This window comes from Mobula hypostoma, chromosome 6, assembly GCF_963921235.1.
Source record: "Mobula hypostoma chromosome 6, sMobHyp1.1, whole genome shotgun sequence".
In the NCBI taxonomy this organism is placed as follows: Eukaryota; Metazoa; Chordata; class Chondrichthyes; order Myliobatiformes; family Myliobatidae; genus Mobula; species Mobula hypostoma.
In genome coordinates this window covers 130,324,704-130,352,071 of record NC_086102.1, presented here as the reverse complement: position 1 = coordinate 130,352,071, position 27,368 = coordinate 130,324,704, and the positions used below count along the sequence as shown (strand labels likewise).

General features: G+C 41.7%; 1 protein-coding gene across 5 annotated transcripts in view; it reads right to left on the bottom strand.

Moving 5' to 3' along the window:
* LOC134348399 (double-stranded RNA-specific editase 1-like) overlaps positions 1 to 27,368 on the bottom strand; it is a 336,189-nt gene that overhangs the window by 27,032 nt on the left and 281,789 nt on the right. For all 5 annotated transcript variants that reach the window (XM_063051701.1, XM_063051702.1, XM_063051703.1 and 2 more), the window contains 3 exons: positions 22,091 to 22,259; positions 15,917 to 16,068; positions 13,489 to 13,657 (listed from right to left, as the gene is read on the bottom strand). In XM_063051701.1, the coding sequence (XP_062907771.1) occupies positions 13,489 to 13,657; positions 15,917 to 16,068; positions 22,091 to 22,259 (490 nt within the window). The remainder of the gene's footprint in view (positions 1 to 13,488; positions 13,658 to 15,916; positions 16,069 to 22,090; positions 22,260 to 27,368) is intronic.

The following is a 27,368-nucleotide window of genomic DNA, read 5'->3' as shown; positions in this document are numbered from 1 at the left end:
TCCTTTAAGGCAAAAAGCTCCTGGACCAGCTTCACTTCCCTCAGCACTGAACTGACTCCACAGCTCGTGTGGACTCAGTAGCTCGTGTTCTATGTGTTATCTGTTTACTTTTTAAAAAATTATTTGCTTGATTTGTCCTCTTTTGCAGATTGGATGTTTGTTGGTTGTTGTTGTGTGTGTTTATTTTAGTGAATTCTATTGTGTTTCTTTGTTTTATAGGTGTCTGCAAGAAGATGAATCTCAAGGTTGTATATGGTCTACATACTTGATAATACATTTGAATGTTGAACTTAGAAATTTGAAAACAGGACCATCTTGTTCATCAATATATTCAATGATTCAGTCCAATGTGTCCTTTGAGTAGAGAATTGAAAAGATTAATGACTCTGAGAGAGGAAATTCCTCCTCATCACCATCTTAAATAGGAAACCCTTTATCCAGACTTTGAGACTCTCCAATAAGGGAAACATCCTTTCAGCATTTATCTCGCCAGAACAAGAGTCCAGACATCATCAGAAAACCTCTCATTCTTCTAAACTTCATGGAACAGTTTAGCCAAACGTTCCCATGTAAAACAACTCTTCCAACTGATTCCAGAGCAGTATATCCCTCCTGAAATAAGGAGAACACAGCTGAGAACACTACTCTAGATGTGGTATCACCAACACCCTGTATAGATGCAGCAACATTCCATACTTGCATTCGCATCCCTTTCATAAAAGGGTTGATATTGTATTTGACACCTAACTGCCGAATCTGGCACCATATTCCTGTTTCATGTGCAAAGAAAATCCAGATCTCTCTACTTTAGTGATCAGTTAGCTATCAATGGCCACCTGATTAATGAGTGCAAGATGAAGTCCACGTATACCTGGTGTTCATTCAATGACAAGCAATTACTGGATGATATTAGGTAAAACAAAGTATTCAAGGTTCAAAGTAAATATTTTATTATCAGAGTACATACATGTCAATAGGCAAACCTGAGATTCTTTTTCCTGCAGGCATACTTAGCAAATCTATAGAACAGTAACTGTAAACAAGATCAATGAACAACAAACTGTGCAAATGCAAATATAAATAAATAGCAATAAATAATGAGTATGAAGTAACAAGATAAAGAGTACTTAAAGAAAGACCATCGGTTGTGGGAACACTAGAAACAGAATGAGTGCAGTTATCCCCTTTTGTTCAAGAGCGAGATGGTTGAGGGGTAATAACTGTTCTTGAACCTGGTGGTGTGAAGTGAACATTCTAGCATTCCTATGCCCTTCAAAATGGTTTTGAAAGGTACAACAAAAATATAAGGAAGTGTTATGGATTTGCAATGGAATCAAATATGAAAACCCAGAGCCAGCAACACTGGGTGGCATAATGCTGCATGGTTCCAGTAACTTATGTTCAAGTCAGACTTTAGATGCTGTCTGTATTGTATCCCTCTGATTTCTCCTAGATGTTCTAGTTTCCTTTCACAACATAAAAATATGTTGATAGATTTAATGGCTGCTGTAAACTGCCCTAGTACATGGATGGCAGAAGAATCAGGGAAAGTTGATGAACATCTGAGGGAAAATGGATTTATTACTGGGAATAAGACTGATGGGAATGCTGAATGCTGGCATAAACTCAATTGGCCAAATGCTTCCTAGTTCTTAAAAAATATGAGCAGCATGACATATGAGAAACTGGTGCATGTAACTCATACACTTTCAGTTTTTTTTTAAATGAAGAGTTTGCCACAATATGCAATAAGATGTTGTTTTGCAGTTGGAGTAGAGCTATATACTACAAATATTTGGAACATTAATAGCACAGCTGTTTTATAAGAACAAAATTGTTCAAATGATGATAGATTAATACCAACAATGCAAAATTAACTCTATAACGTAACCATTTATATGTTCACCTATTTCTAAGTTCAACATTATCAAATTACTACCTATTATACCAATTACTGTCATTTCATTTTAAACAGAAGTACAATTTTAATTTATATTTTTGTTGTACTCTCTGAAACCATTTTGAAAAGCATAAGAACATTACAACATTCTCAGCCCCTAGAGGCTGTGCCCATGTTCAATTAAATCATGATTGATCTGTACCTCAAATCATCCAACCTGTCTGTCCCAAATCTCTTGATATCCTTACTCAACAAAAATCTATTAACCTACAAGAAATTAATTGACCCAACCGCCATTTTTTTCGGGAGGGTAAGAATTCCGGATTTCCAGTACGTGGCGTGGAAAATCTACTCCACGGCTTTACTCCTATGTGGATTTAGATAAAACTTATTAGTTCTGGACTTCTGCAGCAGAGCAATTGGTCCTTGAACCAACAGTCTCAGATGGCATGTAATTAGTTTTATATTTTCAACTAAATCAGCATTCAAGAGTCTCATGATTTGTACTGTAATGTCATTGGCACTCCAATAAAACTGGGGTGAAGTTGCATGCAGTAGCTACGTTACTGCAGAAAATCTTCTGCTGATTGAGAAAATGAAATCTAACTTAACATTTGATCTGCTGAAATTCAATAAATGAATTGAAATGCATAACTTTACTAGGCTCAGAATACCAACACATTCAACACAGATGTACCTCAAGAATATGTGCTTAGCCCACTGCTCTCTCTCTCTCTCTCTCTCTCTCTCTATACTCATAACTGAGTGACTAGGCAAACCTCAAATGCCATTTATAAATTTGCAGATAACATCACTATTCTTGCCAAATTCCCAGATACATAGATGTGATGTATATTGGCTGGTTGAGTGGTGTCTCAACAATCTGGCACTCAACAGCAGCAAGACAACTGATTGTGGTCTTAAGGAAAGGTAAGTTGGGAGAACATACACCAATCCTCATTGAGGGGTCAGCAGTGGAAAGAGTAAGCAGCTCGAAGTTCTAGGGTGTCAATATTTCAGACGATCTACCTCGAGTCCAACATTGATGCAGTCATGAAGAAGAACACAAACCAGTGGTTCTATTTCATTAGGTGTCTGAGAGACGTTTGGTATGTCGTCAAAGGCTCTTATAAATTTCTACAGATGTACAGTGGAGAGCATTCTGATTGGTTACAGTCTCAGCCAGCTCCAGCACAGGCCTAACCATCCCACCATTGAGGACTTCAAGAGCTGGTGCCTCAAGAAGGCAGCATCCATCATTGAGGGCCCTCTAGTATGACCAGAGAATGTTAAGATACGTACATTGTATAAGCAAAACATTGTGAGTTAAGGGACATTTTCCTGTGCTGCACGTTAAAAGAATAAAAATAATCTTGATTGCAATCTAGTTATCAGTGAAGACTATCAAACAACCAGATGATTAAAAATAACTGAAGAAGATTTAGCAAAGGTAATCTACTATTCTTATCTGGTTATAACCTATGTGAATCTTGACCAAAGTAGAAATATTAATGACTCTGAACTCTCTTATACAATTCCTCAGTGAGCTACAATGTTCATGAACAAATAGAAAAGCCAGCTCTGATGGTAATGCCTACTTACTGGGAATGAATGAAAAGCAAGAAGAATTCGCTAACAAAATTTTATCAATAGCTCACAAGACAAGATCATTAGGTTAAACAATGCTTTCCCGCCATAGTTCAGAAATTATGTTCACTGTGACATCGGAAAAACATCAAATAACTTTTACGTTATGTTAAAAATTTACATTTTTTTCATTGATTTATTTTCTACCACATTCATATGTGTTCCTGCCGGCACAGTTATTTGTCAACACAAAATACTCTGCAGATGCTGGGGTCAAAGCAACACTCACAACATGCTGGAGGAACTTAGCAGGTCGGACAGCATCCGTGGAAATGATCAGTCAACGTTTCGGGCCGGAACCCTTCATCAGGACTGAAGAGGGAAGGGGCAGAGGCCCTATAAAGAAGGTGGGGGGAGGGTGGAATGGAGAAGCCTTCCAGCTTCCAGCAAGAGTAACCGTATACTCAATCATACATCAGAAATACATTCATTCACTCCATACAGATGAATTACCGTTTGCTTTACATCTGTGTAGAGCAAACATTCAGAGAAAAACTGAAAATCATGAGATATACTTTAATAGAATTTTATAACTTAAAAATACTTTAAATTTTAGATAATGTGTTCTGTTTAAGTACCAGAATATAAACTGCAAAAGCTGATTGAGGATTCAACAACACAGAACTCCACAAGGTCCGATGAAATAAATCTCATGACAATTCCACATTGAGTTGTTCTATCCATCTTTGTTCCAGTGTACAGAGGGAAAGAAGAGCAGAAGATTGCCAAGATGGCGCCAATAAGGGACTACACTTTGCATGCAGCTCCAAAAGAAGTCATCAAATATTCCCATGCAGGACTGCTACAGCTGAAATCCACAGTCACCGCCATGAGCACTTCAGTAAGCAACATCATTTTAAGATGTTTAAAAAATCTGTCGATATTGAAAATCAGTGGATCCAGGACTGCACACTCAGGTTGTGAGTGCAGTTCCCCTTTAAGAAAATGGAAGCGCAGAAGCCAAGTTGGTCTACAGGTACGATTGAAATGCAGAGGCTTTAGACTCCCACTCTTGACTCTCCTGCTGACGAGTGTACAGTCTCTGGAAAATAAAACTAAAGACCCCAGAGCAAGATAGCAATACCAGCAGGGAACGCTGCATACTTTTCTTCATGGAAACATGGCTGTCCCCTGCCATTTCAGGTGCAGCCTGATGGTTTCACCATTCTCTGCAAAGAAAGGACAGTATTTTAAAGGCATAGGAGGTAAAGTATACTTTACATTTAACTCATCATCTTTCACAGACACGGTGGTTCTCTCTCAGTCCTGCTCAACTGACCTGGAACATCTAGCGGTCAAATGTTGTCCTTTTTATCTGCAGAGGGAGTTTTCTGCCATCATCCTGGTAGTAATGTACATTCCACCTCAGACCAACATCAGGTAGGCTATAGATGAGCTGAGCACACCAGGCACCAAACTGTGCACCCTGATGCGTTCCCTATCATTGTGAAGGATTTTAACCAGGTCAACGAGAAGTTGTCTCTGAACAACTACCACCGACATATCATCTGTGGAACCAGAGGAGTAAACAACTTGACCACCATCAAGAATGCTTACTGTGTCAACCCATGCTCACACTTTGGAAAGTCCAATCACCTGGCTGTACTTCTACTCCCAGTGTTCGGGCAGAGACGAAAGACAGCAGCACCAGTGGTGAGGATCAAGAAGGCATGGTCAAGGGAGGCAGAGGAGCGCTTACTATACAGCTTTGAGTTGGTGGACTGCACAATATTCAGGAATTCATCTTCAATTCTAGATGATTACTCCAGAGTTGTCACCAACTTCGAGACTGTGTGATGAGTGTATGCCTTTGAGAACATACCAGACATACCCAAACCAAAAGCTGAGTATGAACCAAGAGATTCGTAGTCTGCTGAAGACTGGATCTGTGACAAAGGCTATTTTAAGAGCAAGGACAATTTTAAGAACAATTAAAAGACTGAATCGGATGTATATCACTCTGGGAAGGTTTGCAGGTCATTGCTTCCTTAAAAAGTAAAATCTAACATCATGAATGGCAGTGATGCTTCACTCCCAGATGAGCTCAACTTCTTTCATGAACATTTTGAAAGGGAGAATAAAACTACACTTGTGTGAATCCCTGCAGTATCTCGCGACTCTGTGATCTCTGGCTCAGAAGCCAATATCAGGATATCTTTCAAGAGGGTTAGGGTCAGGCCCTGATGGTGTATCTGGTAAGGTTCTGAAAACCTATGGCAACCAACTGGTGTGTGTTCAAGGACATCTTCAATTTCTCACTACTCCAGTCAGAGGTTCCCATCTGCTTCAAAAGGGCAACAATCATACCAGTGCCCAAAAAGAGCAGGGTGAGCTACCTCAATGACTGTCATCCAATGGCACTCACATCTACTGTGAAGAAGATGGTCATGGCTAGAATCAACTCCTGCCAAAGCAAGGACCTAGACTTGTTGCAATTTGCCTTTTGCCACAACAGGTCCACAGTGGACGTAATCTCACTGGCTCTCCACTTGGCCTTGGATCACCCAAATTCCAAGCCTATCAGAAAAGACGTTGAAGAGCCTTGGCAAGGTATTTAACAGCTCACTGAAGGACACAGCATCCAAGCATCCATCAAAGCAGCTGCGGAAGAGCTGCAGCAATGGTTGACTGCTGTGGATAAGTCAGGGTTGTCGGGTAAATTCAAGGCTTGGATTTGCCAGCATGGTATTCTCCCTCGGATCCTGTAGCCTCTGATAGCCTATGATGTCCCACTTTCAACAGTTGAGACTACTGAGAGAAAACTCAGCCAACCCCTATGGAGGTGGCTGGGTCTACTGAAGAGCCTAAGCAGCATTGCCTTGTATGGGAAGGAAAACAGAATGAAACTCCCCACCAGCAGTGTGAGCGAGGAGCTCATGGTCACCCACGCAAGGGAAGTGCTGAAATACAGAGACCCGAAGGTCTCATATGCTGGCATTCAGGTGAGGATGGGCAGGAGGTGGAGGGCACAGGATACAGTTGAACAAGCCAAAGCACGGCCATGCCATAGTGTGCTGGTGGGCTCAGTGGCATCGGGATGGGCAGGCTTGGGTTGCTTCCCAACAGTTTGCTACAATAAGGTGCTAGGAAGAGCGAAGTGCCAGTTGGTCCAGCATGAGGTGTGAACTGCTGTGGAGGAGCTACGTGCCAGCAAGATTGCTGGCATACGGCATTAAGGCGCGTTGACAAGATGGGACCAGGCAGTGGAGCGTGACATCTCGTGGGGGGGAAGTTTGGCAAAATGAATCCCACCACATCAAGTTCTTGATCCAGTCAGTCTATGACACCTTATCAAGCCCAGTGAACCTCTACTGCTGGGGCAAGGCCAAAACACCAGCATGCTCCCTGTATTGAGGGAAGGGGACATTAGAGCACATCCTCAGCTGCTGCCAAAAGCCTTGGGGGAGGAACATTATCAATGGTGCCACAACCAGGTGCTGAAGACAGTGGCTGACACCTTGTGCACAGCCATCGCCCAGTGAAGCAAGCAATTTCTTTTATCAAGGCAGGGAAGAAAGTTCAAATCCAATCCAAGGAGCATGCCGGCCTCCTAGAGACAGCAAAGGACTGGCAACTGAGAGTCAATCTGGGGAAACAACTCAGATTCCCTGAGCATATTTTCTCGACCATGCTTAGGTCAGACATAGTGCTACTGTCAGAGTTGGAGCTGACTGTTCTCTGGGAAGAATGGATGGAGTAGGCATGAAAGGAAAAAGAAAGTACCAAGACTTGGTGTAGGAGTGCTGCAGCAAAGGGTGGCAGGCACAATGTATGCCCACAGTGCTGGCCAATCCCTCTCCCAAACCTACAGCTATATGGGTATCTCAGGAGCCTAGGAGAGGAAAGCCATCAGGAACACCGTAAAGGCAGCAGAGAAAGCCTCAAGATGGCTGTGGATCAGGAGTAGTGATTCATGGCAGAATGCTACTCAGGCACAAATCAGGGCCTGATCAACCCCGCCTGGGTCCCCTGGGTGAGGGTGTCTAATGTTGAAAGACCTGAAACACCCTGTGAGCCTGGGGTTATATCACTGATGATGTGTCTGAGTGCATCGTAAGATGTATCATTCTTCTTGGGTACTAACCTACAAAGTACTTATACTTTATACTTTATTGTCACCAAACAATTGATACTAGAACGTACAATCATCATAGCAATATTTGATTCTGCACTTCCCGCTCCCTGGATTACAAATTGATAGTAAATATTAAAAAATTAAATTATAAATCATAAATAGAAAATATAAAAACGGAAAGTAAGGTAGTGCAAAAAAGACTGAGATGTAGGTCTGGATAGTTGGAGGGTACGGTCCAGATCCGGGTCAGGATCCGTTCTGCAGTCTTATCACAGTTGGAAAGAAGCTGTTCCCAAATCTGGCTGTACGAGACTTCAAGCTCCTGAGCCTTCTCCCGGAGGGAAGAGGGACGAAAAGTGTGTTGGCTGGGTGGGTCGTGTCCTTGATTATCCTGGCAGCACTGCTCCAACAGCGTGCAATGTAAAGTGAGTCCAAGGACGGAAGATTGGTTTGTGTGATGTGCTGCGCCATGTTCACGATCTTCTGCAGCTTCTTCCGGTCTACAGTGAGTACAGCAGGGGGCTGAGTACACAGCCTTGTGGGGCACCAGTGCTCAGAGTGATTGTAGAGGAGAGTTTGTCCCCTATTTTTTTCAGGACATCTTCAGGAAGCAGTGTCTCAGAAAGACAGCATCCATTATTAAGGACCTCCAGCACCCAGGGCATGTCCTTTTCTCACTGTTACCGTCAGGTAAGAAGTACAGAAGCCTGAAAGCACACACTCAGTGATTCAGGAACAGCTTCTTCCCCTCTGCCATCCGATTCCTAAATGGACATTTAACCCTTGGGCACTACCTCACTTCTTTTAATATACTTTTTTCTTCTACATAATGCATTGCATTGAACTGCTGCTGCTAAGTTAATAAATTTCACGTCACATGCTGATAATAATAAACCTGATTCTGATTCTATATATTAGGGGAATAGTAATACCTATCACAGGCTTCTGTTTGATTACAGCTCAGCATTCAACACAATCATACCTCAAGTTCTAATCAGTAAGTTCCAAAGCCTGGACCTCTGTACCTCCCTCTGCAACTGGATCTTTGACTTCCTCACTGGGAGAAAATATCCTCTTCACTGATGATCAACAAAGGCACACCTCAAGGATGCATGCTTAGTCCACCATTCTCCCTACACCCATGACTGTGTGACTAGACACTGCTTAAATGCCATCTATAAATTTGCCAATGACACAACTATTGTTGGCAGAATTTCAGATGGCGATGAGCAGTCATACAGGAGTGAGACAGGTTAGCTGGCTGACTGGTGTTGCAACAACAACCTTGCACTCAACATCAGTAAAACTATGGAACAGACAGTGGACTACAGGGCAAGGGGAAATCGTGAGATTTCAGGAAAGGTTGAGCAGTTTCAAATTCCTGGGAGTCAACATCTCTGAAGATCCATCCTGGGCCCAACATATTCATGCAGTTACAAAGAAGGCATGACAACACCTGTATTTGATTAGGAATTTGAGGAAGTGTTGCCAACAACACTTGCAAACTTCTACAAATATACCATGGAGAGCATTCTAACTGGTTGCATCACTGTCTGGTATGAGGGGGCATTGTATGGGATTGGAAAAAGCTGCAGAAAGTTGCAAAAACAGCCAGCTCCATCATAGGCACTAGCCTCCCCAGCATTGAGGACACCTTCAAAAGGCGAAGCCTCAAAAAGGCAGTCTCCGTCATTAAGGACCACCCCCCCCCCCAACCATGTCACCCAAGATATACACTCTTTTCATTGCTACCATCAATGAGGATGTACAGGAGCCTGAAGACACACACTCAATGTTTCAGGAACAGCTTCTTCCCCTATGCCATCAAATTTCTGAATGGACAATGAACCCATGAACACCACGACACTATATTTTCCCTCTGTTTTTGCACTACTTATTTAATTTTTTACATATACTTTATTGCAGTTTATAGCTTTTTAAAAATTATTCTGTATCGCAATGTACTACTGCCACAAAACAACTAATTTCACAACATATGCCAGTGATATTAAACTTGATTCTGATTCTGAACTGGTAAACTAAGCAAAGCCTTTCAAAGAGATGCAGAAGAACTTTCTATTGAACTGGACGAAAATGTGGTGATTGTTCATCAAAGTGTTTCCCATTGTGTTTAAGTTAACAGTTTAAGAAACTAACAAGGAAATGTCAGCTATCCAAATACAATCTATTTTTAAAAAAACCTCAAAATTAGGGAACAAAATTCTCAAACAAGACCAGGTTGGTAACTGAGAAACAATCCCTTTTCTTTCAGGGAAATCTCTTGGTGCTAATTTAACACAGCCGTTGTAATCACGTGGTCTTAATTCTTAAGGTGAATGTCTAATACCTTGACATATCAGAGACTTGACAAAGCAGTGCTTTTCACTGGTGTGGAAGTAAACACTGATGTATGAGCAGCAAGCCTTCCCACAGCGGCTGAAGGTCCAGTTGCCAGATGGAAGATGGTGCATGGCTTGGTTTCTGGCTTGGCAAGGATGGTGACCACCCCAGTCTGACCTTGCTTCTGTAGAGGAAGGCAGTGCTTCCTGTTACCAGCAGGAATGTCTAAACTCCTGAAGCATTGTCTGATTTTTGTCAAGCAGTCCGTGCATTAGACAATTAGCACAATCTTTAGCAGATGAACTTGAGGCATACGCTTCACTTGTCTCAGTATTTGATTTGATTTTCACTTCTGTTTAAAGTGCAAGACCAACTTTTAAAGCTGTAAAGAAGGGAACTGAGGACACTGTCCTGATAAAAAAGACTCCTTTGTATTCAGGCTTAGCAGCTGCTGTTATTATAGTTATGCAACTTAAGTTTGTCACAAGAGATAAAAGGTCTAATTGGTTTTTGCCTCATTGTCCTTTAAAGCTAAGCAACAATTAGAGTTGAGCTGAGCTAGCAGACACGATCCATGATGTTTAGTTTTCATGTTACAAAATTCTAATACCCCACCCAAAACCAATATTAAAAATGTGCTGCATGATATAGATCATGTTTTATGTTTAGCAGAGAGATGATTGTAAACTCTTCAAGCAGAATAGATTCTGCAAGCAAAAAAGGATTTTTCAGAAAGAGGTTGTAAAATCCTGACTGATATATTTAAATGCAAAACATGAAGAATTAATCTGACTGTAAACCAATTCTGTTCCTTCTTTTTAAAGAAATGAGCATCTGAAACCCTTAGATTGCTGATTGTTGAATTTGTCAAAAAGAAGAAAAGATAGACGACTACTAGTCCTGACGAAGGGTCTTGGCCCGAAACGTCGACTGTACCTCTTCCTAGAGATGCAGCCTGGCCTGCTGCGTTCACCAGCAACTTTTATGTGTGTTGCTTGAAATTCCAGCATCTGCAGATTTCCTCATGTTTACTAGTCATCAGGTTTTTTTTGACAACATGCTGGACACTTAATGAAATTTGATCCAGGTCCTCCTTGTGTATGATATGGGCAAATGGAGGTTGCTAGGCAAGTATAACCTGTCACAAATGGTAAAATCTAACTGAGCAACTGAAGCCCTCCAAATGGGAGATCATTCAAATAAAAGGAGACCTGTCTGCAGTATTGTTTACAGAGGAGCAACACACCTCATATGCTGCCTTAAAGTTTGAGTTATCTTTTAATTTGCAGATAAATCCTCTTAAATTCTTTCTATGACACTCACCCTACCACTCCCTTTTCCAATCACCCATGAGTAATTTGCCATCCACCCATTCCATCCCCTCCCCTCAATCGAATGCTGTATCTTATCAGATACCACCCACATACCTCTCCCAGGTTTCAGTCTAAATACTGTCCCCCTCATCCATCAATACTACTTGCCTTTCTCTTATCCGCCTCACCCCCTTCCTTTAACACTTGATCATGCATGCCCCATCATCCTGCCGGTACCAGTCCCGATCCTCTCCACTGTTTTGCATGCTGTTCCAGGCCAACGTGAATTTCTCACACACACATGGCTTGAGTTTTGTGCAAACTGAATTTCAATACCAAGGTGGTGGGTGAAGGAGGTCATGTTGAATTGAACTGAATTGACTTTATTTCTTACATCCTTCACATACATGAGGAGTAAAAATCTTTACGTTACTCTCCATCTAAATGTGCAATCATAGTAATTTATAATAAATAGAACAGTCAATGTAACATAGAGATACACTCAAATCAGTATGAGTTAATCAGCCTGATGTCCTGGTGGAACAAGCTGTCCTGGAGCCTGTTGGTCCTGGCTTTTATGCTGTGGTAGTTTCTTGGATGGTAGCAGCTGGAATAGATTGGGTGACTCGGGTCCCCAATGATCCTTCGGGCCCTTTTTTACACACCTGTCTTTGTAAATGTCCTGAATCATGGTAAGTTCACAACTACAGATGCACCCGGCTGTCCGTACAACTCTCTACAGAATCCTGCGATTAAGGGAGGTACAGTTCCCATACCAGGCAGTGATGCAGCCAGTCAGAATGCTCTCAATTATGCCCCTGTAGAAAGTTCTTAGGATTTGGGGGCCCATACCAAACTTCCTCAACCATCTGAGGTGAAAGAGGTGCTGTTGTGCCTTTTTCACCACACAGCTGGTGTGTACAGACCACATGCAGTCCTCGGTGATGTGGATGCCGATGAACTTAAAGCTGTTTACCCTCTCAACCCAGGTCCATTGATGTCAATAGGGGTTAGCCTGTCTCCATTCCTCCTGTAATCCACAACTAGCTCCTTTGTTTTTGCGACATTGAGGGAGAGGTTGTTTTCTCTTCACCACTGGTCAGAGAGACGACTTCTTCCACTGTGTCAGAGGGGTAGAGGTGAGAGAGCCCACTCTTACCACCTGCCGGTGATCTGACAGGAAGTCCAGAATCCAGCTGCACAAGGCAGGGTCAAGGCCGAGGTCTCTGAGCTTCCTGACAAGCCTGGATGGAATTATGGTGTTGAATGCTGAGCTGTAATCCAAGAACAGCATTCTCACATAAGCATCCTCCTTCTCCACGTTTAAGGACGGTATGTAGAGCAGTGGCTACTGTGTTGTCTGTCGATCGGTTGTGTTGGTCAGTAAATTGTAGGGGGTCCACTTTGGGTGGTAGCATGCTGCAGATGTAGTCCTTGACCAGCTTCTCAAAGTATTTGCTTATTATTGAGACGAGTGTGACAGGGCGCCAGTCATTCAGGAATGTTACTTTGGTCTTTTTTCGTACAGCGACAATGGTGGATAATTTGAAGCAAGAGGGAACTCTACACTGGGAGAGCGAGAGATTAAAAATGTCTATAAACACATCTGCCGGTTGCGCTGCGCACATCCTGAGTACTTGCCCTGGGATGCCGTCCGGCCCCACAGCCTTGTGACTGTCCACCTGTTTGAAACATCTACGTACCTCAGCCTCAGAGATGACCAGGTTGCAGGTTGTAGTGGTGGCTGTCCTTGGAGGCTCAGAGTTAGTGACATCAAAGAGGGTGTTAAAGTGATTGAGCTCATCTGGGAGAGAGGCTGTGATATTGGTGGCACCACTACATTTGGCTTTGAAGTCTGCGTTGGTATGCAATCCTCACCACAAGTCACGTATGCTATTCATTGTGAATCTTCACTCAATCTTGTCCCTGTATTGTTGTTTCACAGCTTTGATAGTTTTGCACAGATCGTAGCTGCTTTTCTTGAGCTCCTGCTGATTGCCAGCAGCATAAGCTCTTTGTCGTGTGGGAAGTGCGGCTTGCACGGAACTATTGATCCAGAGTTTCTGGTTTGGGAAGACTTTTATACCCTCTTTGTTTCCAAGCATCGAAAAATTTCCAGCTCTATTTACTTGATTCAATCAATCATCAAATCACAGATTTGCCAGTTCCTTAATGGACATACAAAATAAAACATTGCAAATTATGTTACTGACCTGGCTATTTTATCACTACATGACATGGTAAGCAAACGTTCTCCTTGTAACACGCCATCCCACGTCTGAATTGTATTGCTGGATCTCACCGGAATCGTCCCTTCACCTGATTCAATTTTTGTCCTGAGCTGACCTCGTGCCTTCCGATTTGGATGTTTGTCTCCCTGATCTACCATTTCAGGAATAAAATGTAATAATAGCAACAGTTCAATGTACATTAGTAGATTTAGATATGGCATTAATAACCAGTGAAAAATATTTTAAAAAACATTTCTTTCAATTCATGTCATGTATATTAAGCAATTTCAGTTACGTTGGAAAAAGTTTATGATAAATGCTGCCAAGCTTTTTAAGATTTTTCGGAGCCCCATTTATTCAGTCAAGTGGAAAGTATTTCATGCCGCTCCTAAACTTTGGCTTGTAGATGTTTGAAGTATTTAGGATATCAGGAAATGAGTCACACACCAAAGGATATCCAGCACCTGACCTGTTCTTTTAGAGTATAGTGATGTTGTGGCTAAGATAACAGCCAGGGACACAAATTCAAATCCCATCAAAGGCACAAAAAGTCACTTAAATTCAAGAAATTAAATCAGTATGGAATTAAAAAAGTTTCATTAGCAGTAACCACAAAGATATTGGGCTGCCCAAAAAAACTGCCTTCCTTATCAGTCTGGCCCATATCAAGAATCAAGAAAGTTATCAAGGACCAACTTTATCTACCATGTACATGCATTAGGAACACAGAAGTGGTAGATTCCTAACACCACTAGGATACTAGTATCACCAATAGCTACATTCTGTGAACAAATAAAACATGACATTATTTTCATGACTGGTCCAGTTGAGTTTTTGAATGTTAATGGTAGGGGTATGGCAATGGCAATAAATATCAAGAATAGGTGATCAGTCATTTTTGTTGGAGATGGTCATCGCCTGACACATTGTGATGTGAAGTGATTTATCAGCCCCACACCAGCATATTGTGTAGGTCATACCAAATGGAGATATGGACTGCTGCCTTTGCTAAGGAGTTGTGAATAGAACTAAACATTATTAACTGATTACAGCACATCACCATTTCTGACCTCATGAAGGAAGAAAAGTCACTGAAGATAGTTCGGCATAAGACACCCATGAGCCCCTGCTTTCATGTCATGAAGCTGGGATGATTAATTTCTAACAATCCGGTGTAGGGGTTAGCATGACACTATTACAGCTCAGGCTGTCAGATTTTGAAGTTCAATTCCAGCACCATCTGTAAGGAGTTTGTTTGTTCTCCCCGTGAATCATATGGGTTTCCACCGAGTGCTCCAGTTTCCTTCTACAGTCCAAAGATGTACTGGTTAGTAGGTTAATTGGTCATTATAAATTGTCCTGTGATTAGGCTAGAGTTAAGTAGGTAGCTTGCCGAGTGGACGGCTCATTGTGCTGTGAGGGAATATTCCAGCTATATCTCTAAATAAATTAAAAAAAAATCATCTTCCTTTGTGTTATAACTGGCCTGAAATATTCATTTTTGATATGTAGTAATAGCCATCTGTTGTGGCAAGAAAATATTCAAAATTATTTATTTTATTGGTCCTATCTCAGACAGAACAAATTCAATGTATCCACAAAATATTGCTTACATCAGAAATGCCAAATGAAATGCAGCAGAAAATAATTAAGCTGCATACGATATTATCGAAGATACTATATATTACTCATACTGCAGTACAACTTCGATAATTCAGCAGGTTTAGAACTCTGGTGGTGCCAGACCAGCAAAATTTTCTTGACTATTTGACGTTCACTCCTATTAATACCCATTTAATATTCCTATTAATATTCATTTCACTTGTTTTGCATGTGACACAGTACTATCAAGTTTTCCACTGAGCCTGGTGGGCTTAAATGGAGTGGAAAGGTATAAGCACTCCAGATCATGTTCCTGGTATTCCAGATCTAACCCCAGTTTGACCATGATCCATGGTCTAGATCCCAGTTTCAGCCGCACTCCAGACCTCAGGCCCTGGCCACATGCTCCCTGCCTGCACTCCAGACATGTGGCTTTCATTCCAGTTTAATAAGTGAGCTATGCGCTGAATTATCATTCTTTCCAAATAATCAGATGTCAGATTATTGGAGTCTTACTGCAGTTCTTAGTATGGGATCACCAACCTGAAAAATAAAATTTTATCCACTTTCCATAACCTTTCTAGCTGAATATTTTTCTTTATGCTCCTAACACAATAACCCTAGCCAAATTGCCATCAATTCAAGTTTCTGAAATGATTAGCCAGTGAATAAAATAACAAGGTTAAAAGAAATCTAAAATTTGTTGAGGTGACCATCTTCATTCACAAAAGCCAGGAAGTGACTAAAATTGTGGATGGGTTCTTCCCCTGTTATACTTCTGCGAAAGAAATGGACAAAAAATCCTTACCCTCTACTGCTGCCTCATGTGGGGAGAAAATACGGGCATCTCCACACGGTGATGTACTGATATAAAGGTGGAACTGCACATTTTCTTTCATTTTGAAACCACCACCTTCGCACCGAACAAAAATGGATTTATGATGGTCTTCTGTTTTGTTGCTTTAAAAGAGAAGAAAGTATTATTTGTACAACTTTATATACTTTAGATATATCATTGCAATTTTGTATGCCAGGCTACCTGCAAAGAAAGTATATTTAAATATATCACTCAAGGTTACTTTAGACTTAAATATAAAAGATTCAAGTAGTTTTCCAACACACTTACCAAATGCATTGGAATATTTGGAAAGGGGGAAATGGTATATTCCTGAAGAGCATTATGAGATTGATGAAAATAATGGATAGAACTGAACTTTCTTTATCCAGAAAAGTTGAAATCTACTTGTCATCTCATTTTAGCGGCACAAGGGATCACACAGAAATATCAGAAAAATTGTGCAATTTTGATCAATAGTTTCCAAGTAACAATCTAATCATCAATATGAAAGATTTTATTATCTCTGTGAACTTGTAACCTTGGTCATATTGCTTTACAATCATTAATATCCCTATTACAATTTCTTGATTGCATATAGAAGCCGCAAGAACAGAAGCACCTGAAAGTTCTCTTCCAAGTCATACACTATCTTTATATGGACACATTTCACATTCCTTCCCTATCACCACTAGAACTCCTTACCCAAAATTCTCAAAATCTGCAGATGGTTAAGATAGTGGATCAATATTATTTTGTCAAAAACACTTAGGGATGAGTTCCAGTTTACCCAGATCCTGGAAATGAATTTACAGAAAGCTGGAATATATATGCATATTTTCATTCCTTCTCAGTATCTATTACAACAACATGCATTTACAAAACAGAATGTTGGAAGCACTCTGGGTAAAACAACATTTATGGAGGCAAAAGGTGTATGTCCACATTTTGGGCCGAGAAACTGCATCAAGACTGAGAGAGTGTAAAGGAAAGATTGCCAGTGCACAGCAATATCAGTTATTGGTGGAACAAAGGCTGATAGGGAATAGTTCAGCATGGACTAGATGGGATGAAGGGCCTGTTTGTGCACTGTAGTGTTCTATACTATGATCATTTGTGAAGGGGATGAAGGAAAGATGGAACAATAGGGGAAGTGGGAAAAGTAAACAAAGAAAAAACTAGGTGGACAGCTAAATATGCGTGGGAGAAGAACAACCAGCGCGTGGGTTACCTGAAATCGGAAAATCGAATGTTTGGAACATTTGACTGTAAAATACCAAAGTGGAATATGAGATACTATTTTTCCTACTGGTGCTTGACTTCGCAGTAGCAAAGGAGAAGACCAAGGGTAAACAGGTCAGTGTAGGAGTGGGAAAGAGAGTAAAGATGACATGCAACTGGATACTTGAGATGGATGTTGGAGATGGAGCACAAGTACCTAGCTGACGAGTCAATGCTTGGTTTCTCCAATGTACAGGAAGGCATACCATAATCACTGAATACAGTAGACTGGGTTGGAAGAAGTGCAGGTGAACCTATGCATCATGTGAATGTACCAGGAAGCAGCATTTGCAGCCTCATTTGCCTTCATGGATTTATAAAGCAAATTTAATGCATTATTAATCTAAGGTGATTCATTGAGGCTCGAAAACAAAAAGAAATTAGAGAAGCAAAAGAAGATAATAGAGCTGGTCAAAGTTAAGGTTTAAGAAAGATATTAAAGGGGAGCAAAGAGGTGGCGATGTCAAGGAAGTCCAAAAAGGAATTCAAAGGTTGGTTAGAGGAAGTAAATGTTTTGAAAGAGTTAAAAAGAAAAAGTATTATGCAGGGTATCAAACATGAGAATAGTATTTTCAACTTGACAATAATAGAACTGGGAGATCACGTAGGTGATCCCAGTCCAGATGAAGGGGCCCTCAGTTAAGTTTTCCTGACCTGCTAAATTCCTCCAGCGCTTTCTGTGTTGCTCCAGATTCTGGTATCTACGGTCTCGTGTCCAACCATGATACTGGATTACAGACACAGCACTTTGGACCAACTGAAGTCTCTGAAGGTTGGAGAAAAGGTGAGCAAGGAGAGAGAGTGCAGTTGAAGGAGTGGGTTGGTTTTGGGATGATTCCACAACGTGCGAATTCGTTTTCAAGGACTCTACAAATCATGTTCTCAGTATTATTCATTTTCAATGTATTTATTTTATTTTTGTATTTGCAGAGTTTGTCTTTTGCATAGCCGTCAATCTTTCTGTGTAGGATCCCAACGTATTTCTTTGTTCTACTGTCAATACTTGCAAGAAAAAGGATCTCAGGGTAGTATATGGTGACATATATATACTTTGATAATAAATTTACTTTGAACTTTGAATATTCAGAAATGAAGGAATAGAATAGAGTCCATGTTAAAGGCCACACTGAGATTAAAGCACCATGGCCTCTGTCATTGATAGCATAATTTGTTACTTTGAGGGTGCTGATTATGGGTGAAATTCTGTCTCAGTAGTTAAAACAATGTGTTGTAGAAATAACCCACACAGTTTTGGAAAGTATGTTAAAAAGCCAAATACACTCTCCTCAGGCTTCCAGCCGGGCACAGGTATCAGGTTTAACCAATGTTTCGATGATAAACTCTGCCACCTTCATCAGGAGTGATGCCTGGGCATGTTTAGTCCCATGGTATTTATATCCTGTCATCCATCTCTCCTGACTGGTTAGTCCTCATCCAATTAGGTTTCCGCTGTCCCACCTTGTTTACAATCGAATTTCAGTTCTTACTTAGAGCAAAACTGTCATCTTTGTTAAAATTCTTTTCCTCTACTTTTATTTCAATGGTTTTCTTCACCAGGTAGTCCCAAAAGCCATTGCCACGGCACAGTAGTTTTGTGCTGTCGAAGTCAATCCTATGGCCATCGTGAATGCAATCTTCTGTAACTACCAATTTCTCCAGGTAACCCAAACAGATACACCTCCTGTGCTCCTCGATGCGGAGTTGTACCATGCATCCTGTCTGGCCGACATATGCTGCTTCGCATTCACGGCGGATCTTGTAAATGCCAGCTGTCCCGAGTCCCAGCTCACCTTTGACCCACGTAAGCTGTGATTTGAGCTTCCTCAGGTTTGTGGATGTGAAAGGAAAATCATGTCTGACGAATCTCATAGAATTTTTTGAGGATGTAACCAGTCGAGTGGATAGGGGAGAACCAGTGGATGTGGTATATTTGGATTTTCAAAAGGCTTTTGACAAGGTCCCACACAGGAGATTAGTGTGCAAACTTAAAGCACACGGTATTGGGGGTAAGGTATAAATGTGGATGGAGAATTGGTTAGCAGACAGGAAGCAAAGAGTGGGAATAAACGGGACCTTTTCAGAATGGCAGGCGGTGACTAGAGGGGTACCGCAAGGCTCAGTGCTGGGACCCCAGTTGTTTACAATATATATTAATGACTTGGATGAGGGAATTAAATGCAGCATCTCCAAGTTTGCGGATGACACGAAGCTGGGTGGCAGTGTTAGCTGTGAGGAGGATGCTAAGAGGATGCAGAGTGACTTGGATAGGTTGGGTGAGTGGGCAAATTCATGGCAGATGCAATTTAATGTGGATAAATGTGAAGTTATCCACTTTGGTGGCAAAAATAGGAAAACAGATTATTATCTGAATGGTAACATACATCAAAGTTGCTGGTGAACGCAGCAGGCCAAGCAGCATCTATAGGAAGAGGCGCAGTCGACGTTTCAGGCCGAGACCCTTCGTCAGGACTAACTGAAGGAAGAGTGAGTAAGGGATTTGAAAGCTGGAGGGGGAGGGGGAGATGCAAAATGATAGGAGAAGACAGGAGGGGGAGGGATAGAGCCGAGAGCTGGACAGGTGATAGGCAAAAGCCTGAATGGTGGCTGATTAGGAAAAGGGGAGGTGCAACGAGACCTGGGTGTCATTATACACCAGTCATTGAAAGTGGGCATGCAGGTACAGCAGGCGGTGAAAAAGGCGAATGGTATGCTGGCATTTATAGCGAGAGGATTCGAGTACAGGAGCAGGGAGGTACTACTGCAGTTGTACAAGGCCTTGGTGAGACCACACCTGGAGTATTGTGTGCAGTTTTGGTCCCCTAATCTGAGGAAAGACATCCTTGCCATAGAGGGAGTACAAAGAAGGTTCACCAGATTGACTCCTGGGATGGCAGGACTTTCATATGAAGAAAGACTGGATGAACTGGGCTTGTACTCGTTGGAATTTAGAAGATTGAGGGGGGATCTGATTGAAACGTATAAAATCCTAAAGGGATTGGACAGGCTAGATGCAGGAAGATTGTTCCCGATGTTGGGGAAGTCCAGAACAAGGGGTCACAGTTTGAGGATAAAGGGGAAGCCTTTTAGGACTGAGATTAGGAAAAACTTCTTCACACAGAGAGTGGTGAATCTGTGGAATTCTCTGCCACAGGAAACAGTTGAGGCCAGTTCATTGGCTATATTTAAGAGGGAGTTAGATATGGCCCTTGTGGCTACGGGGATCAGGGGGTATGGAGGGAAGGCTGGGGCGGGGTTCTGAGTTGGATGATCAGCCATGATCATAATAAATGGCGGTGCAGGCTCGAAGGGCCGAATGGCCTACTCCTGCACCTATTTTCTATGTTTCTATGTTTCTATATTACTTCAGTATCTTGGCGATCTCTCCAGAAACTGTGCAAATATAGGGAAGACAGGCAGTCATGACCGGTTCCTCCTTGTTGTTAGGTTTCCTGCTTTTTCCTTCGGTCTTCTTAAAGGCCTGATTGATTTCCTTCACCTTGTAGCCATTCTATAGTTACGCTGTGCATAATCGTTTTATTTCCTCGTGGAGTCCAAGATAGTGTTCGCACTGTTGATCAAAGTAAAAAGCAACACTCTGTGCTGGGAGGTATGACTGTAGCTGTTACTGGTGAGGTACAAGCCTGTGTGAGTGGGTTCCTGACAGACGCCATATCCAAAGCTACCATCCAGATCCGTTGTACAAGTGTCCAGGAATGGGAGGCAATCATTCTTCTCCATCTCTATCGTAAATTGAATATTTGGCTGTTCAGATGGTTGTAGAACTGCTGGAGTGCCTGGAGTCCAAGAGGCCACACTATTTACACAGGTCAAAGATGAACTGGAACTCAGGACAGCTGGCATTTACAGAATTCCCTGTGAATGCGCAGCAGCATATATCAGCCAGACGGGACACATGTTGGGAACCTGCATCAAGGAGCACAGGTGGTGTATCCGTTTGGGTCACCCGGAGAAATTGGTGGTAGCAGAACACTGTATTTGCAATGGCCATAGGATTGACTTCAAAAGCACAAAACTACTGTGCTGTGCCAATGGCTTTAGGGACCACCTGGTGAAGGAAGCCATTGAAATAAAATGAGAGGAAAAGTGTTTTAACAAAGACAAAGGTCTTGCTCTAAATAAAAACTGGAATTCGACTATAAACAAGGTGAGACAGTGGACATCTGATAGGATGAGGACTAATCAATCAGAAGGGATGAACAACAGAGGTATAAATACCACCAGACTAGACATGTCCAGGCATCATCCCTGACGAAGATGGCAGAGTCTGTCGTTAAAACGTTGGTGAAAATCGGTAACTGTACCCGGCTGAAAGCTCAAGTAGATTTTATTTGTCAAATACACCGGGAAAGCACTAGATTCTCTGTTAAAGAGAGCTGGAGACAAGCTTGACTACTCAATTACTTTTACAACTACTCAGTTCTTCTAATTGTCAACGAAACATAAGAAAGTCAAAAGAATGAAGTAGCTACAATATCTGCTGGCATGGAGGTCAGGCTATCTGCAATTTACTGCAAATTAGATTTAGAAAGAAAGATCAGACCAACTTGGAAATTAATGGATACATCATTTATAGCCTGATGGGGTCCAGGGTTTGGGGTGAAGTGTGGGATTTATGTGCAGGAGGCATTGAAGGAACTAGACACCAAAACATCTTGTATGTTGTTAAAAATATGAATGGAGAGGAGAGAGGGAAGTGATTTAAGACAACAGTTGATGGAAGAGCAAAAAGATACCTGCAACCCATAAATCACAACAGCACAGAACTTCCATGTAAGATTATAAACTGCAGTGTAATAGAACAGTTATAAACTGTGGGAGAGCTCAAGTTTCTTTAATTCCACCCACCTTAAATGACACTCCATTTGGGAATAAAGAAACCGGATGAGAGATCGACGTGCAACAATTTCCGCATGACAATCATTCAGAGCCAAGCCTCGGTCACTCATATATTCGCCATTGATGCACTTAGTTCCAGTGGCAACACATATAACCATTGCATCTTTGACATCAGTTCCTGATTTCCAAAGTAGGGATGAGGGAGCGGAGGAGGTAAAGAATGAGCGGGAGATAAAAGGCAAGAAACAATAGTAAATAAAATATATTTTGAGAAATAAAACACATTTATGCCAGACAACCAATTGGCTAATTGTGAACTGCATCAATACTACAGCAATAGTAAAAGAATTTCAGTGCCCTATTTTCTTTCCAAGTCATACAACATTATCTGCTATAAATACCAATGCCCATTTTTCCTTCAATAGATGCTATTGCCCCTTTCCTGAGGAAAATTATTAGATGCTTTTACTCTGCACTCCTCTTATCAGTCTTTAATTAATAAGTTTACTCTCATACTTCCTCATCACTGATGCCTGAACCAGAATCAGAATCAGGTATATTATCACTAGTATGTGATGTGAAATTTGTTAACTTAGTAGAAGCAGTTCAATGCATTACATAATATAGAAGAAAAAATAAAATAATAATAATAAATAAATAAAACTTATTCAGTATACATATATTGAATAGATTGAAATCATGCAAAAACAGAAATACTATATATTTAAAAAAAGCGAGGTAGTGTCCGAGAGTTCAATGTCCATTTAGGAATTGGATGGCAGAGGGGAAGAAGCTGTTCCTGAATCACTGAGTGTGTGCCTTCAGGCTTCTGTACCTCCTACCTGATAGAAAAAGTGAGAAAAGGGCATGCCCTGGGTGCTGGAGGTCCTTAATAATGGACGCTGCCTTTCTGAGACACCACTCCCTGAAGATGTCCTGGTAATTGTAAGCTAGTATCCAAGATGGAGCCGACTAAATTTACGACCCTCTGCAGCTTCTTTCGGTTCTATGTAGTAGCCCCCCACCCCCCATACCAGATACTGATGCAGCCACTGTACATCAGTACATCTACAGAAGTTCTTGAGTGTATTTGTTGACATATGAAATCTCTTCAGACTCCTAGTAAAGTATAGCTGCTGTCTTGCCTTCTTTATAACTGCATCAATATGTTGGGACCACAGAGTCAATGAAATGGCCATAACTTTGAACAATGAACATCATTCCCAATGCTTCCTACTATAACTTTTTTATTTTAATTTAATGTGCGGGATAAGAAATACAGTGATACCTCAGAGAATATCTGAAAATCAATGTAAAGACATGAAATGAGAGCCCCTCACATGTCCAAATTAAAACAAATCTTATAACTTTAAGAAATGTGCTCTGCCTTCATCTTCTGGCATCATCTCCTAACACTCAACACTCTTAACTGTTTGTTCTGCAAAATGAGAAATTTTATGAACAATAAGAACTTCAGTAAAAACTTGGTGAAAAACTTGTCCAGTTATCATTACCATCTATCAAAGTTCAAAGAACTTCCGGTTTAAGGTGATGCCGGTAAATCACAACAACTACTTGCTGGTGGCCAATGAAACAAAGAAAGCAACTGAATACTTATTTCTGGTAAATGATTGCTGCAAATAGTGGCCAGTGGATTGCCTGTCAGAGTTGAGCTGAATTGCCTGCATGACCTAGCATTTTTGCTGTGTTTGCTGGAGTCTTGCTGGCACAGGACAATTGCAGCATGTCCAGGCCGGAGTTGCTGGAGCGATCTGAGAGGCAATTCAATATGGCAAAGCCAAGGAGAGGTGAGGAAAGATCTGAGGTTTGATTTTTTCAAGAACTGAGCTGAATTGGAAAGGTCAGGATCTGGCCGCATTGACGCGGCAAAGCCCAAGACCGAGTGCGCATTGAAGTTACACACCCTGAGCCAAGAGTGAGGAATGATCCAAGGTTAGGATGATTTAAGCACAGGGCCAGATTGAAATGGTCACGGTGTTGGAGGTGAGAAAGGAGCCAGTTCAGCTCGCTGCTCTGCAGGGTTTGCTTATCTCTGTGCTGGACTGAGGCTGCCGCCTGCAACTATCGATCTTCTGGATTGGCTGCAGCTTGGCGTTGTGAACTTCAGTTCTGAAACAAACAAAAAGCTTGTTTGCTTGCTTTTATTGTTTGCAAGGTTTGTTTTTTTCTCCCTCTCTCTTTGCACACTGGGAGTTTGGACAGTCTTCTTTTGTTTATAATGGAATCTACTGTGATTCTTTGTTCCTTGGCTGCCGGTAAGGAGACGAATCTCAAGATTGTATAAAGTATACATACTTTAATAATAAAATGTACTTTGAACTTCATACTTTTGCACTTTGAAAATAGAACATTAGGAAGTTTTCAACAAGTTCAGGCTATTCTGCCCAACAAAGCTTGCCCAATTCCTATTCACACAGTGTGTTGAAAAACTATCCAGTTTAGATTTGAAAGTATCTTAAAGTACTACTCTCAACTACACAACAAGGTAGTTTGTTCCATGTGTGCACAACTCGCTGTGTAAAGTTTCTTGATGTTAGTCTGAAATCTCCCTTTAACCAGTCTCTAGCTATGGCCCAGTGTCCTCATTAATGGATTAATTTTGAAGTAGTAACTGACATCCACCTTACTTATACCCCAAATGATCTTGAACACTTCTGTCACGTCTCCTCTCACTCTATGTCTACTTAGGCTAAAAGGATTAAATTCTTTCAATCTTTCTTCACAGCTCATACCCAACAGACCTAGAATGAGTCTTGTTGCCCCTCTCTGAGCTCTCTCCAGTGCCTTCACATCCCTCACAAAATATGAAGACCTAAACTGTACATAGTACTCAAGGTGTGGCCTATTATACAACTTAAGGAGAACGTCGCTGGACTTGAACTCCACTGAATGCATTATATAGCTCAACATTCTATTAGCACTCTTAACCACTTCTGTGCGTTGTCTAGGCGTTGATACTGATGAGTGTACCAGGATGTCCAAGTCCTTCTCACACAGTGCGCTTTCTAACTCGAGTCCCCATTGTATATTTATATCTAATATTTCTACTTCCTCTATGTAATACTTTACATTTACTTATATTAAATATAAGGTTCTCCGAGCCTGTGCAAGCGAGCTAGCTGGAGTGTTTGCTGACATCTTCAACTGCTCCTTGCTTCAGTCTAAGATCCCCTCGTGTTTTAAGAAGGCAACGATAATCCCAGTGCCGAAGAAGAGCAAGATGGCATGCCTGAATGACTATCGACTTGTGGCTCTGACATCAATTGCTATGAAGTGCTTCGAGAGATTGGTTATGGCACACATCAACCATAGCCTACCAGTCAACCTTGACGCTTTGCAATTCGCCTATCGGAGCAACAGGTCAACGGCAGATGCCATCTCTCTGGCCCTACATTCCTCCTTAGAACACCTGGAGAATAAAGATGCATACGTAAGGCTCCTTTTCATTGACTGCAGCTCTGCCTTTAATACCATCATTCCAAATAAACTGATTCCTAAGCTCCGGAACCTGGGCCTCAGCACTCAGATCTGCAGATGGATCTTCAACTTCCTCACAGACAGGACCCAGGCTGTCAAAATAGGGGACAAGTTCTCCTCTACAATCACTCTGAGCACCAGTGCCCCACAAGGCTGTGTACTCAGCCCCCTGCTGTACTCACTGTACACCCATGATTGTGTAGCCAAGTTTCCATGAAACTCAATATGTAAGTTTGCAGATGACACAACAATTGTAGGCCGTATCTCGGGTAATGATGAGTTTCAGTACAGAGGGGAAATTAAGAACCTAGTGGCATGGTGCGAAGACAATAACCTATCCCTCAATGTCAGCAAGACGAAGGAATTGGTTGTTGACTTCAGAAGGAGTAGCAGACCGCACGACCCAATTCACATCGGTGGTGCGCAAGTGGAACAGGTCAAAAGCTTTAAATTCCTCGGGGTCAATATCACAAATGACCTGACTTGGTCCAACCAAGCAGAGTTCACTGCCAAGAAGGCCCACCAGTGCCTTTATTTCCTGAGAAAACTAAAGAAATTTGGCCTGTCCCCTAAAACCCTCACTAATTTTTATACATGCACCGTAGAAAGCATTCTTCTCGGGTGCATCACAACCTGGTATGGAAGTTGTCCTGTCCAAGAGCGAAAGAAGCTGCAGAAGATCGTGAACACGGTGCAGCACATCACACAAACAAATCTTCCGTCCGTGGACTCACTTTACACTGCACGCTGTCGGAGCAGTGCTGCCAGGATAATCAAGGACACGACCCACCCAGCCAACACACTTTTCGTCCCTCTTCCCTCTGGGAGAATGCTCAGGAGCTTGAAGACTCGTACGGCCAGATTTGGGAAGTTTCTTTCCAACTGTGATAAGACTGCTGAACGGATCCTGACCCGGATCTGGGCCGTACCCTCCAAATATCTGGACCTGCCTCTTGGTTGTTTTGCATTACCTTAGTTTCCATTTTTCTATTTTCTATTTATGATTTATAAGTTAAATTTTTAATATTTACTAATTTTTACTATTTAGTATTTGTAATCCAGAGAGTGGGAAGCGCAGAATCAAATATCGCTGTGATGATTTATGTTGTAGTACCAATTGTTTGGCGACAATAAAGTATAAATTTCATCTGCCATTTATCTGCCCACATCTGGATTTTGTTTAGACCTAACTGCATTGATTCTGGTGCCTGAATGTTATCAGCCCGTCCCCCTAATTTTATGTCATTGGCAAACTTTACTAGTTTATTTGTTATGTACTTATCCAAAGTTATCAATTTAAATTAAAAACAGCAGCCGCCCCACAACTGATTTCTGAACCCCACTTTTAACAGCTCCCAGGTGTGAAAATGATCCTCTCACTACAACTGCAAACAACAGGAATTCTGCAGATGCTGGAAATTCAAGCAACACACATCAAAGTTTCTGGTGAACACAGCAGGCCAGGCAGCATCTCTAGGAAGAGGTACAGTCGACGTTTCAGGCCGAGACCCTTCGTCAGGACTAACTGAAGGAAGAGTTGGTAAGAGATTTGAAAGTGGGAGGGGGAGGGGGAGATCCAAAATGATAGGAGAAGACAGGAGGGGGAGGGATGGAGCCAAGAGCTGGACAGGTGATTGGTAAAGGGGATATGAAAGGATCATGGGACAGGAGGTCCGGGGAGAAAGACAACGGGGGGGGGGAACCAGAGGATGGGCAAGGGGTATAGTCAGAGGGACAGAGGGAGAAAAAGGGGAGAGAGAGAAAGAATGTGTGTATAAAAAAAATAACG